The 14,049-nt window shown below is 36.3% G+C and overlaps 1 protein-coding gene across 4 annotated transcripts in view; it reads right to left on the bottom strand.

The window, feature by feature from the left end:
• pan (transcription factor pangolin) overlaps positions 1–14,049 on the bottom strand; it is a 430,403-nt gene that overhangs the window by 20,064 nt on the left and 396,290 nt on the right. For all 4 annotated transcript variants that reach the window (XM_089649145.1, XM_089649143.1, XM_089649144.1 and 1 more), the window contains one exon: positions 13,097–13,327. In XM_089649145.1, coding sequence (XP_089505271.1) covers positions 13,097–13,327 — 231 coding nt within the window. The remainder of the gene's footprint in view (positions 1–13,096; positions 13,328–14,049) is intronic.

Raw genomic sequence — 14,049 nt, 5'->3', positions numbered from 1 at the left:
AGAATATTTCCTCAATTGGCGACTAAAGCCAAATGGGTCGAAAACAGTTGCGACAGCTTTTCATCTTAGCAATTCACAAGCGGATGCCAAACTCTGTGTTCAGTTTGATGGAAAAAATATTTACCATGACCCCCACCCCCGCTATCTCGGAGTTACTTTGGACAGGAGCTTGAACTACCGGCAACACATGGAAACAGTGGGTAAAAAAACCAGGACAAGGCTTAACTTAGTTAATAAGCTAGCTGGAACTAGCTGGGGATGCGACGCCAACACGCTCAGAACAGCATCCATTGCCCTGGTTTTCTCAACGGCTGAATACTGTGCTCCAGTATGGGCTAGAAGCGCCCACACTTCCATGGTAGACGTTCAGCTTAATGCCACAATGCGAACCATCAGCGGGACTTTAAAATCTACTCCTCTCCCTTGGCTCCCCGTACTTGCAAACATAACCCCGCCAAACATCAGGCGAGAAATTGCAACACTGAGGGAATACAAGAAGGCGCTGCAAAAAAGCGCAATACCTCTACACGAAGATGTCGTCTCCCACCCGGCATGCCGCTTGAAGTCCCGAAAGCCCTTCTGGGCGGAAGGAGAGAGGCTCCTCCGACTACCTCTCACCCCAGAAGATAGGTGGAAACTTGAGTGGCAAACGGCCAACGTGGGAAATGCCCATCTCATACAGGACCCCACCGAGAGACAGCCTGGGTTCTCACTGCCTCGCAAAACCTGGTCCGCCATCAATAGGTTAAGGTGCTCCCATAGCCGCTGTGCCCACATGATGCACAGATGGGGCCTTAAAGAGTCGGCGATGTGTGAATGTGGTGCGGTGCAGACTACCGAACATGTGGTCAACGAATGCCCGCTCCATTCATTCCCCGGCGGGATTGATGAGGTCCACATGGCGACGCCTGAGGCCCTAAAATGGCTCGCAGATCTAGATGTCCCCCTCTGACCCCCCACCATACGAAAGAAGAAGAAGATTGAATAGACCGAGAATGTTATTGCAGATGGGTTTTTTGGATCTCGTCGGATAATTTATATATATTTTTGTGATAATAATAATAATTGGATAATTTGTAGAGCGCCGTTTTTGTGAAAAATCACCTCAAGGGCGCTGTACAATTTATTTCCTAGGATCTACATTTGTTATTTAGAAATGATACCAAAACATACTTACCTGGCAAGTCACTTCCAACAAACACACTTATATTAAAAAGTTTATGCTTATAAAAGATAGAACTGCACGCAGAGGACACTATATCAAAAAACACTGGTCGTCGCATGATCTTAAGTCTGCTATAGTTTTTATTTTAATTTAAATGTATTTTAACTGTCTTAAAAGCCTACAAATTGTTAGTTGTTATCATTTTTATTTATTTTTTTTTAATTATTATTTTTATTTATTTTATTTTATTTTTAGTATTTTTTACATTTTGTTAATTTAAATTTAAATTTAAATTGCCGTCAACTGTGAAAGTGAAGGTTTCTGAAATTATGGATACGACTGTCTGAAAAGGTGCGTTTTAAGTTTAGACCTAAATTCTGTCGAGTCTGCGATCATTCTCAAATCATGTGGCAGTCCATTCCAGGCTTTAGGTCCTGACACGGCAAAAGCACGCTCACCGAACTTAGTATCTGGTGTGCGCTTTGGTTCCTTCAACCTTCCGATAGCTGATGACGTTGCTGACCTAAGGGTTGACTGTCGGGAGTTGGAATCTTCTGGAATACACAATTCTGATAAATAAGCCGGAGCCATTCCGTTAAGTGACTTAAATACCATCCAGCATACCTTGAACTGGATTCTTTCAGGACATTTGAGCCAGTGCAGATTTTTGAGATGCTCTGAAATGTGGGAGTATTTAGATACTCCGGTGATAAGCCTTGCCGCGGCGTTGAAAACGGATTGTAATTTGTTGATTTGACATTTAGGGAGACTTGCATATATTCCGTTGCAATAATCTAGACGTGAAACAACATAGGAATTGACTAGCAATTTAGTCGCCTCTGTTGGCAGGTTTCTCCGCACTGCTTTAATTTGCCTTAATTGAAAGAACCCCGTGCTTACAGTTCTGTTCACCTGAGTTTTAAGGGAAAAATTAGCATCCAGATTGACACCCAGTAATTTGATGCACGTTTTTGGAGTGATGTCACTTCCGGAAATGGTTATTGGGGAGTTTTCAATGTTATGCTGACGTCTGCTTGTAGCAGTCCACAGAAACTCAGTCTTTGTGGGATTCAGTTTCAATCTATTTGAGGTCATCCAGCGAGTAATTGCTTCTATACACTCAGTTATACGAATTTTTAGACTGTTTATTTCTTCTGGTAAGCAGTAAAAATAAACTTGCTGGTCATCAGCGTAGCAGTGAGATAGAAGGCCGAATGATTCTATTATTTTAGCGACATCATTTGTGAAGAGGATGAAGAGTAGTGGGCCCAGAACGGACCCTTGGGGTACTCCAGATGAAAGGGTTGCATAATTTGATTGGTTTTTTCCTACTTTTACGGCTTGTAAACGGTTGGCCAGGTACGATGTCAGCCAGGTCTTAACATCACAGTTTAAACCAAATGATTCATCTAATCGTTTAATAAGAAAGTCATGGTCAATCGTGTCAAATGCAGCACTCATGTCCAAGACTGAAAGAAGTGCCAGTTTACCCGACTCAATGGCAGTAGTTATGTCCGACAAAACACGTAGTAACCCGGTTTCTGTGGAGTGGAACCGTCTGTATGCAGATTGGTATTTAGATTGGTGATATAAATACAATACGTGCGGTTTAAATCTCGCACCTTTAAAGTATTATGTTACGTTTTCAAGTAAACTACCGACGAATGGATGTTACTAATGTGAGAATTCTGGAAGAAAAGAAGGCAGAATTGCTGTGTTGACGTTATTTATAGAATTGACATTTGAAACCATAAAAAGGTGAAAGAAACATGTCTAAATTGACAAGTGAAATGTCTATTGTCGGCTGCGTTTACTATTAGAGTGCAGCCACATACAACTAAACAAAATTGAAAAGATTAAAACAAAGAATAACATCGAATGAAAGGTATTAAATATCAATATGATAATCTTGTCGTGATAAATAAATTTATTGGATTAATTTTAAGATTTAACGAGGCTTGGTGAAAAATTCTAAAATACAAGCACGGACTATGAAATAGTTAAAATTTTGGTAATAAACCGTGAAGGGTCATTTAAGGTTAAACGCAACGCTCGTTGTATTCTACGTGTTCACAGATGGCGTTAATTAATTAATTTTATTTAAATACGCTTTTGCAAGGTATTGCTTTACAGTATTAAGACAAATTATTTGTTTGCGCCCGCATATACGCAATATGAATATGAATAAATAGTTTTGTCCATATAAAAACTCAATTCTATCGAGAAAGGCATACAAATACAATATTGGATTGAATCATCGGTAAAATATTGTATTTGTGTGCCTTTCTCGAAAGAATTAAGTCTTTAAACGAACAAAACTATTGATTCATATTCATATTGCGTATATACGGGCGCAAACAAATGATTTGTCCTAATACTGTAAAGCAATACCTTGCAAAAGCGTATTTAAACAAAATTAATTAATTAACGCCATCTGTGAACACGTAGAATACAACGAGCGTTGCGTTTAACCTTAAATCTTTTGATTACAGAATTTAGACACAACGGATCTGAAATAATTATTGCAACGCTTAGAGTTAGGTACTTATTTTTTAGGGATTTTCATTATCAGATAGACATACACCATCGGGGACATGCTGTGGGCCTTTTTAAGATAAACAATTCCATAGTACATTATTTTGATGTATCTCATGAGGCTTAGCCAGCATTAGCAATGTAGTGCCCGAAAATATATTTTTACGACTTGATTATAAAACATCGACTTTTCTCTACTTTCTATAAATATAATATGCATGTATCGTAGACGTAAACCTTTTGGAAGAAATTCTATAAATGATAGTAAAAACCCTATCAAAATCCGTTGCGTAGTTTAGAAGAACTAAGCGCACAAACAGACAGACGCGAATAGCGACTTTATTTTATGCTATTTAGAGATTTCTGGCTATAACTTCCTGAAGAGAGAGTTTTAAGTTTCACCCTGAATTATATTTAATATGTGAGAGTTTATTCCATGATGTAATACTGAAGCTTCGAAAGACCTGAATATCAATTGGCCATGTAGGAAATTATCATTGTAGGATGAAAATAAAATCAGAAATGTTGGAACGTTCAAGTAAACCAACATTCAAACAGGTTTTGTTCTGAATTCAAGTACCTTCAAGAAGTCTTCATAATAATAATAGATGTTTTAATATCTTCCTGTTTGTAACAAATAGAGATAATGATATCCTCACTGGGATCTCCAGTGCTAAGGATTTCATAACTTGTTACATATTATTAAAGTTCAGTAGTAATTTTTTCTGAAATAATTATAAATAAATCACATGAAGTTTTTAGTGCAGTTTTTAGTGGTTTTGGTTTTCAATCTGTATTTGGGGTCAGTCATCGATATAGTTGGTCGATGGGGTCAGTATATTATCTATTTCTGATATGCCTATATTATGTATGCAGCTTTATATTTCAGATTTAAGTGTTATAATATAGTTGTGAGTTTGGATTGAGAGTGGGATTTGTTTTAAAGTTTAGTTCCATAGAAAAGGAAACGTTTTTGTCCAAATGTTGTATTTATGCTGCTTGTTAAATATGTTTTTGTCCAAATGTTGTATTTATGTTTCTTGTTAGATATGTTTTTGTCCAAATGTTGTATTTATATTGCTTGTTAGATATGTTTTTGTCCAAATGTTGTATTTATATTGCTTGTTAGATATGTTTTTGTCCAAATGTTGTATTTATATTGCTTGTTAGATATGTTTTTGTCCAAATGTTGTTGCTTGTTAGACATTTTTTTTGTATATATATATATATATTTTTATCATTTAATATTAAAAGAAACTTGGGCACATTACTTTCAACAGTGAACCAAGCAGAAAAGCTGTCATTTTCGCTTCCATTGAAAATTACAAACACAACCTTGGTGGAGTCGTATTGAAATGTCACTTACGAGCTTGTTATGAATGAAACTTTAATCTCTCATTCCTTTGGATTTACACAATGCCATTAATTTTAAATATAATGATCGGCTTTATTTTTGGCCTTGTCAGCCAAGAAGGCAACAGACCAAAATCACAAGTTTGCAGGAATAAATCTACTTAGGTACTTTGATGTTACCATTTAAGCTATACGGTTTTTACTATGTATTTCCCATAAGTGTTGTTAATACCAGCAAATATTATTATCACGAATCAAGTGTAACGGAGCAACTTGCAATACTAACAATCGGAAAATCGTATTAAATTCACAGTACAGGGTGTTCCGCTGCACGGAGAAAAATGAATATGGCTGATTTACTAAAATCCTGTTAAAAACGAGATTAACATTTTCTAAACAAACTATCAGTACATTCAGAATAAATCTGAACACGTGTTCACGCAGCTGCGCTTATCCAAATAAATATAAAGATGAAATTCGAAAATATCAGATTTTTTATGACATCCCCATAATGTATCCGAGTCCCAGTAAACGGCTGGAGAGTTTTGTCAGTGACAGTTACGTTTTTATATTTATTAAGAAGTTATTTTATCTAAGTCTTTGTAAAATACTTATTATGTTACATTTTTAATATCATATTGTCAATCCCTCAAATCCCGCAATTTAAATAAATAAAAATCCCGCAATCCCGCGGATTTCTAAATTAAATCCTGCAATCCCGCGGGATTTAAAAAAGGTGCGGGATTTTCAAACCCACTGTTAAAAACCTAAAGTAATTTTTTTTATATTTTTTATAGTGAATACCTCACAAGAGTCCCAACTGCTCCCGTCTGGAGCCAGTGAGACTATGGCATCCCCAATTGAGGGATGTTGTGAGGCTGAAGGTAAGTGGGGAAGGGAAAGAGGAAGGTGGGGAAGTACCTGGCTATTCAGATCTAGTCACTAAACACGGCTAAAGCCATTTGGAGCAACGTTTCAATTCTGAATGGTGGTCTTACACCAGGGCGATACTGGTAGTATCTTCCACTCTGGAACGTGCCGCAAATATACTATATATTATTTTAATTAATTAATTGTGAAATAACACAAATCAATCAAATAAAATTTATTTGCGCACGCCGGGTTCGAACCCGCGACCTTCGGAATGGCAGTCCAATGCGTTACCACTGGACTATGCCGGCCGTCAGATAATACGTCAGATAATACGCCGTAATACGCCAGATCCGCCACCCAGTTTTATCGTTTGCCCTGTAGGTACTTTATTTTATTATCAGTATGCATTGCTCAAAGTCTCCATATGGATTACTTGGCAAGGACTCGCCGGGCTTAACCAATAATCCATGTAAATCAGTTTTTAATGCGCCGATAAAATAATACGCTTTTACTGCTGGCAATTAAATTATTCCGTGACGTTATTGCAACCAAAACATGGTGATCCCTAGGAATGAAAGCAGTTTTATAAGTAAACTTTCTCAAGTAAGGTTTTTGACGTAATCCGATGCCGGATTAGGGGAGGCAGTCGCGTCCAAATGAGCGACTGATTTTGTCAGGGTAATTTCAAAGTAACTTTTTTTACTGAAAATAGATATAGCGCCGCCATCTTAATGTCGTTTTAAAGAGGAAGGATGAAAGTTTATGCCGGTACTGCGTTTATAGCGGCAGGACGGCGCGAACTGCGCACGCGGAAAGTGAACTCACATTTTTTTTTACTATCCGGATTCGACACGTATCCATATGCGGGATCATATCTCAATATAATTGTCCGATGTGGACACCTGTCCGATAATTATCTGATCTGAGTGAACCGAGTGTTATTTTGAAGAGAAGTGAAGTTACATCTCATCCTGAGCTCCAATGTGAAAAAAATCCCGATTTACCTAAAATGTCAAAATAAAACCAGAAATACGACAATCGAGCACGAAAGGGCAGTAATGACTCGGATAAGGCCAATCTCAAATTCCGTCCACTCTGCCTACCCAAGCGAGGAAACGGCGTGATTGGTTAGTTAGGTAGCTAATTCAGTACCGTGTCCATTGATATATTTTGTAGATAGTGACGTTGCGACACCACAATAATTCCATCCTGTACTCTCCACAGACTCTACTCTACATGATTGTAAGCACATTATCGCCAGTTGACAGCTATTTCGGCGGCGAACATAATATATCGCACCTCCGGTGCTAAACTGTCACTTATGCAAGTTTTGTCAAAATTGATCTAAGTATGAGAAAAAATAACTAATGTACCTCTTTAGTTGGTGTGTCATCGTCGTTTGTGTAGTGCGTATAATTTCCGCGTGAGGGTAGTTATGTCGTTATGGTTTTGGTGCAAATCTAACCTCCACTGGGAGAAACAACGTTTGATTGGTTAGTTGCGCGCGGCACCCCGCACGAATAGCAGTCTCCTGGAGCTACAACGCCACTAAGGTAATTATGACAATTCATTTTTATGATTTTGGAGCAATAACAACATTTAAGTTGGTTGTGACATGAAATAATAAAGATACTTGGGTACGTAGTGACATTGTTTCCCCCAACCCTTATGTTTTATGGTATAAAGTTTTCGTTCGATTAAAAATTGTGACAATGTTCCTGATTCGTGGGGCGAAGAAGACTGGTAAACCATTTGTTGTAAAAGAAATGAATTACGATGATTTCTTTGATTTGAAGTCACTTGAGGAAAACATGAAGTTAAATATAGCAAAAATTTAAACGGAGATGTAATCAAAACTGGTGATATTAAATGCATTAAATTCACAAAGAATTGTGAAAATTACCAATATCGAACAACTTACAAAACTGAAAACTGGGAGGAAGCAAAAGCTATAATTCAACCAAGAGGAAAAAATTTACGCGGAAGTAGAGGCAACGCCCAAAGAATAGATGACATTCCCTTCAAGCAAGCATACACTTCAAAAATTCCAATTACAGAACGCAAAAAGCGTGATTTATTGCAATTAGTGGAGGCAAATATCATACCAAGATACTATGAAAGTTTCTATAATGATATCATTTAATTGTTTGTGCTTCTAACATTCTATAAAGTCACATTTCCACTTACAGGGAAAACAAGTTTATTGAAACCACATCGTTAAAGACTCCCTGATTTTCCTGGGAATGTGACAATAAATTTAAGGTTTTTGTTTTTTTAAGAGTACCCCAATTAGTACAAAATTAATGCTAATTAAAATAATAATAATAAGTAAAAGAAATTGTATTTGTTTGATACTGTTGTTAATTGCGTAATTATAGTATTTAAATAGGAACCATACGTGACCAATGACTGATTTAATATGAAACATCGTTGAAAACCGTTCGTAAAATGGTAAGAAGACTGAGATTAAAAAGTCTGATTAATAGTAAAGTTCTATATGTAGAATTAAGAAAGTTTGTTATACTGCTTTGATATTTTAATTAATAAAACTTTAGAAAAGTATGATATCGTGTTTTGATTGTTATGACATAATTGCCTGGTAAATTGTTTTCTAGTGCCATAATGTCACTTCTGGGAGGGTTGTAAATTTAAAATGTTTATATTTTTTTATTACAAAGTTGTGAGACGTTTGCTTTTACTTTGATATGAAGTTTAAAGTTGTAGTTTAAATAATTACCAGTTCATTTTTTAGACAAGAAGAACTATACATTATAATAGGATGTCGAATTTTCAAACGCTTCTCCTGAAAAATTACATTATTTGCATAAGTGACAGTTTAGCACCGGAGGTGCGATATGTACAAGTACAGACGTACATTCTACAGATGGAAATAATCTGGGGTCCGGTGCGGAACGCAGCACGTGTGGGTGCCCTAACGGCACTCGGAAATGCCGCTACGGAAATAAATACGCCCGAGCTAGCCAGGCCAGCCCCGCGTCACACGTGGCGAGTGGCGAGTGACGCCGGACGTCGGACGTCGGACGTCGGGACGCAGACGGATCCCGCGCCCGCCGTCGAACAGAGCACCGACGCCGAATTTGTCGTCGGTTGTCAAAGAAAAGGCCATTGATGTTTTTTAGATCATGTGAATCGACAGATATTTTAATCGTCCGAAATAAGTTGTATCTTGAATGTTATTCAGTAAAATACAGCGATCTTAGTATAAATTATGATACAGCATTTTTTTTACATTACAGTTTTAGCTCTAAAAACAAGACAGATGTGTAAAAGTGTTTTCCTACTTACGAACTTCGGAGTTACTTTAATTTGAAAATTGAGACAATTTTTGATATTCAAACTTTTGATTGAAAATTCAACTTTTGTCCTAATTTCAAGGTCCACAAAAAAATTTAAGCTCTAAGGTCATTCCTGTTATAAAAAAAGTAGTAGCTACCCTTGTAAAAATTACGACAAGACGGCGAATCGTTCGTTTTATATTAATTGTTCAATAATATAAAAAAAATGTGCAGAAACTTGGACAAAGTCACAGCTAACAGGCAAACATTTTCTTACTTATAAGGATTCCCTAATACGACGCGCTGCAGTGTTGGTATAGCCATACGAGGAAGAGGGCCGTAACCTGCTCGGTTTAAAATCTTTATTCATAATAATATTCTTGCAAGATTTTTTTAGACTGACAACACTTTGTTCTTAATCTCAAAAACACGGTAATTTTCGCATTTCGCGTTTTGTTGTTGATTTCACGTTTTTTAAGATGACATTATTTGTAAAGTCCCGGTCTGTTTTTATTTCCATCGAAATCCTGCTAATTCGATTGATTATGCGTCCCGTATTTGCTTTGGATATTTCGATTTAAAATAATCCTCCGATAGTGCTGCAAATGGGTATCACTGATTTTTTCCATTCTATTTTTGTTAAACTTCACGAAAAACCGAAAACCAATTCGGGCATTCCACATATTGCCGGCGCTATGTCGATATCTGGCAGCTACTAATGCGGCCGGTATCCCGACCTTACACGCACGTATAATATTTATTCCGCGATTATGAGTGAGACAGTTTGGCTATACCACGGCTGAATCCAGGATGAAACATCCCAGTCTTACCCGCTTTGTACGTGAAGCCATAATCCGTCTGTACGGATCTTCAAATCTCTTGAAAAAGCTTGGCGAGGCCTTCATTCAGCATTCAATCGAGTACGGCTTATAAATTTTCTTTTAAATGCACATGCCTTACTTAAAACCCAATCAATTAAAAATAATATAGTAATAAAAAAAAACTATACGACAGCGACACAGAAATTTAGACGCCACCCCACAAATAATGCAATAAATTGAAGAAATAATATAAAACTTGTTAAAATAAAATGAAAATTTGTCGTTTCGCCGACAGTTTAATGTGATATTATTTTTTCCAGGACGATGTTGGCGCCTCTACCCACCTCCGCGAGATGGCGCCAGGCGCCAGAGTATTCCGAATTCGAATTACCAATTTAAATTTAGAACGTCCCGTCGGACGTCTCCCGCGCAGCGTGATGCGCATGGCAAGCAAGAAGGGAGATCCTTGAATTTATTAGCTCGTAGCGTCCGACCGCTTGATAGCTGATTTAGTGTGCAAACGTGTTTGCTTTTAAATCTTCTCTCAACCTTTGACGGTCATCGCTATATGTAATGTAGCTTTGACCCTTCGTCTGAAAGTTTTTCCCGATTATAACAATGGTCTGTTAAATAATTGTGTTTGCAGATGTTAAAATGAAAATAATAAATGATTAATTGCCTTAACTCCTCAGGCCTTGCAATAAAATCCAAATAAATGGAATATTTCTGGACGTATTAAAAAACTAAAAACTGTTTTAGAAAGGTGATGAAATACGCTCTATATTTTATTTTCAGAATTTATTTTTTCATATATTTTTAAAATAATACGTTTTTGTAACTAAAATCACTGAAAAAGAAAAATATATAAAAACACAATTTATTAGACAAATGTATTACAAAATTTATTGTCAACTCACTTTTTTGTTTTTATTTTTTCAAATTACGTTTGGTATCTTTGTTTTCGTAAAGGAGCACATTTTAATTCTTCTTCGGTTAAATTTTTAATATAAAGCGTGGTGTTTTCTCTTTCTAACGCCGTTTAGATCATATAGTAAGGAATTTACAACTATTTATGTGGGGACATACATAGTTGTTCCCAAAAGCGAACAAATTAGCCTGAAAGGTTAACGATAGAAAATATTTGAAGGAAGAAGTAGATTGAGGTCGATACGTAAAGTCTTGTTTCCACGTAAGTATATGGATTATAGTATGTAAAAATAAACAATTAACGGATAAGGATCCGAACAATCAACGAATCATTGAATCGATGAATAGAGGAATCATTAAAAAACAATTAATCCAGTAATCAATCGATCAATGAATCAAAGATCATTTATGACACATTTACCGAATCAAAAAATATATTGTAGCGTAGGTTATATAGTTTTACTGATTTGTGTTGGAATAATTTATTTTCAGTTTTATTTTATAATTTTCGATAGCCAATTTATATTCTGTTTTTATAATCTATGTAAAACCGAATAAAGATAAACAGTTGATTAATAAGAAAATAAATTCAGGATCAAGTGATCGATAATCTAATCCGTTGTGAATACGTCAAGGAATCGACCATTAAATCAATAAATCATTGAATCAATTAACCGTTGAATAAAATATCATTCAAAATCTGAAAAAAGCAATGAATCATTCAATAAATCAAACAACTAACACTTCAATCATTGAATCAGTGAAGGAATCACAGAATTAAACAATCATTGATTCAATCAAACATAAAATCAATATTAAGTAATTAAATATTTAATCAAGCAGTCAAACATGATTTAAGATTTTCATGGCCAAAAGTATTTTTGTTATTTGTTTTTGGGGTGTTATGCCGTGTTGCGCTAACTCCTTCTTTAGCCAACGTTTCGGACAGCACTGCAGTGTCCATCATCAGGGCAGATGTGTTATTGCATCACATCTGCCCCGATGATGGACACTGCAATGTAGTCCGAAACGTTGGCTAAAGAAGGAGTTAGCGCAACACGGCATAACACCCCAAAAACAAATAACACAAAAAAAAGCAGTCAAACGTTTATTAAATCTATAATCGAATCAATCATACATTGAATCGAATAAAATATCAATAATTGAATACATCAACCATTTAATCCATCAACCATTGAATCAATCTATCATTGAATCACGCGATCATTAAATAAATCTATCTATCTATAAATATATCAAAATCTTAAATCTCGGAAAGTTCTTTACAGATTGCTTTGAAATTTTGACACAACGTTGCATACGAATACGAGTGTGATTTTAAACCTAACCTAACCTAAGTTCTAGCCTAACCTAACCTAACCTAAGTTATATAGATGTCACCTGTGACAGGTAAAAATAAGCTTTTTTAAAAACGGCGTTATATTTTGGACGTAAAAGCTACATGAGCTATGTTTCTCCATATGCACAGACAGGCTGATCCACAGCAACGCGTGGCGTGGTACAGCTAGTCAGTAAATAAATCAATGAATCAATCGATCAATCACTGAATCAATCGATCAATCTTTGAATCAATCGATTAATCACTGAATCAATCGATTGATCTTTGAATCAATCGATCAATCACTGAATCAATCGATCAATCTTTGAATCAATCGATCAATCAATGAATCAATCGATCAATCATTGAATCAATCGATCAATCATTGAATTAATAAATCAATCATTGAATCAATCGATCAATCATTGAATCAATCGATCAATAATTGAATCAAGAAATTAATCGTTGAATACATCAATAATCAAATCAAGCATTGAATAAATTAATAATAGAATCAATCAATCATTGAATTTAGCGATCAATCATTGAATCAATAGATCAATCATTGAATCAATCGATCAATCATTGAATCAATCGATCAATAATTGAATCAATCGATCAATCATTGAATCAAGAAATTAATCTTGAATACATCAATAATCAAATCAAGCATGGAATAAATTAATAATAGAATCAATCAATCATAGAATCTATCAATCATTGAATCTAGCGATCGTTGAATAGGTCAATCATCAATGAATCAAGCAATGCACGGCAGGCTGCTTACCTAGAGTACCGATGCGCCATCAGATCCTGGCCGTCCTTGGGCTGCTGTTGCTGCTGCTGTTGTTGCTGCTGCGCGAGCTGCTGCGCTGCGTGCGCGGCGTGCGCGGCGTGCTGCGCGGCGTGGTGCGCGGCGGCCGGGTGCGCGGCCAGCGGGTGCAGGGGGTGCGGGGAAAGGGGGTGGCCGCCGGCTATCAGGCCGGGGGAGAAGCGGTACAGCTCGCTCGGGGAGAAACTAAACAAAACCAATTCATTCAGATTAGTTCAATAATAAAACAGGCACAACATTTCGACAAAGAAACTATAAATATAACAATAGAAATACATTGCGACTAAACATGGGATAACAAAAGGTCGTGCAATAATTATTAGTCAACTCATCCAAATCTAAATTAAACGTTCTCTAATCCCATTATTGTTACCAATATTCTGACTTGTTCACTAGACCAGTGTTCCGCAAACTTTTTGTGTTCAAGGTACACCTATCAACTCAAGAAATTTTAGAGGTACACCCACAGACATATGAATATATAGACTAGAAATTAAAGGTGAGGGGTAAAATCAACTGTTGAAGAACGAAGGGGGTAAAGCTGACTGTGATTCGTCAATAAATCAATCTGACAGTATATAGGCATCTCGCATTATAATATCACCATTTAGTTCTTAAAAGTAAAATCTGCTTTTATAAGAATAGACGTTTTTACATGGGAGCGCAAATTACTCGCCACGTTATGAACAAATTTGCGAAGTCCAAATTCGGCAAAAAAAAATTCTTCTATTTTCAGAGTCCAATATTTTGTTTACGTATTTAGTTAAGACACTTTTATAAGTGTTCATAATTTACTTCCCAGTAACAACGATGCGCACACTTGAGAATCGCTACATTCGACCAGATGTATCTCGATGTGATAGTATATGTTTCTACAACTGATTCATATTATACGATGTGAATAAGCT

Source organism: Hesperophylax consimilis, chromosome 29 (assembly GCF_061612785.1).
Source record: "Hesperophylax consimilis isolate HC1 chromosome 29, BYU_Hcon_1.0, whole genome shotgun sequence".
Classification (NCBI taxonomy): Eukaryota; Metazoa; Arthropoda; class Insecta; order Trichoptera; family Limnephilidae; genus Hesperophylax; species Hesperophylax consimilis.
This window is presented reverse-complemented; position numbering and strand designations above follow the sequence as displayed.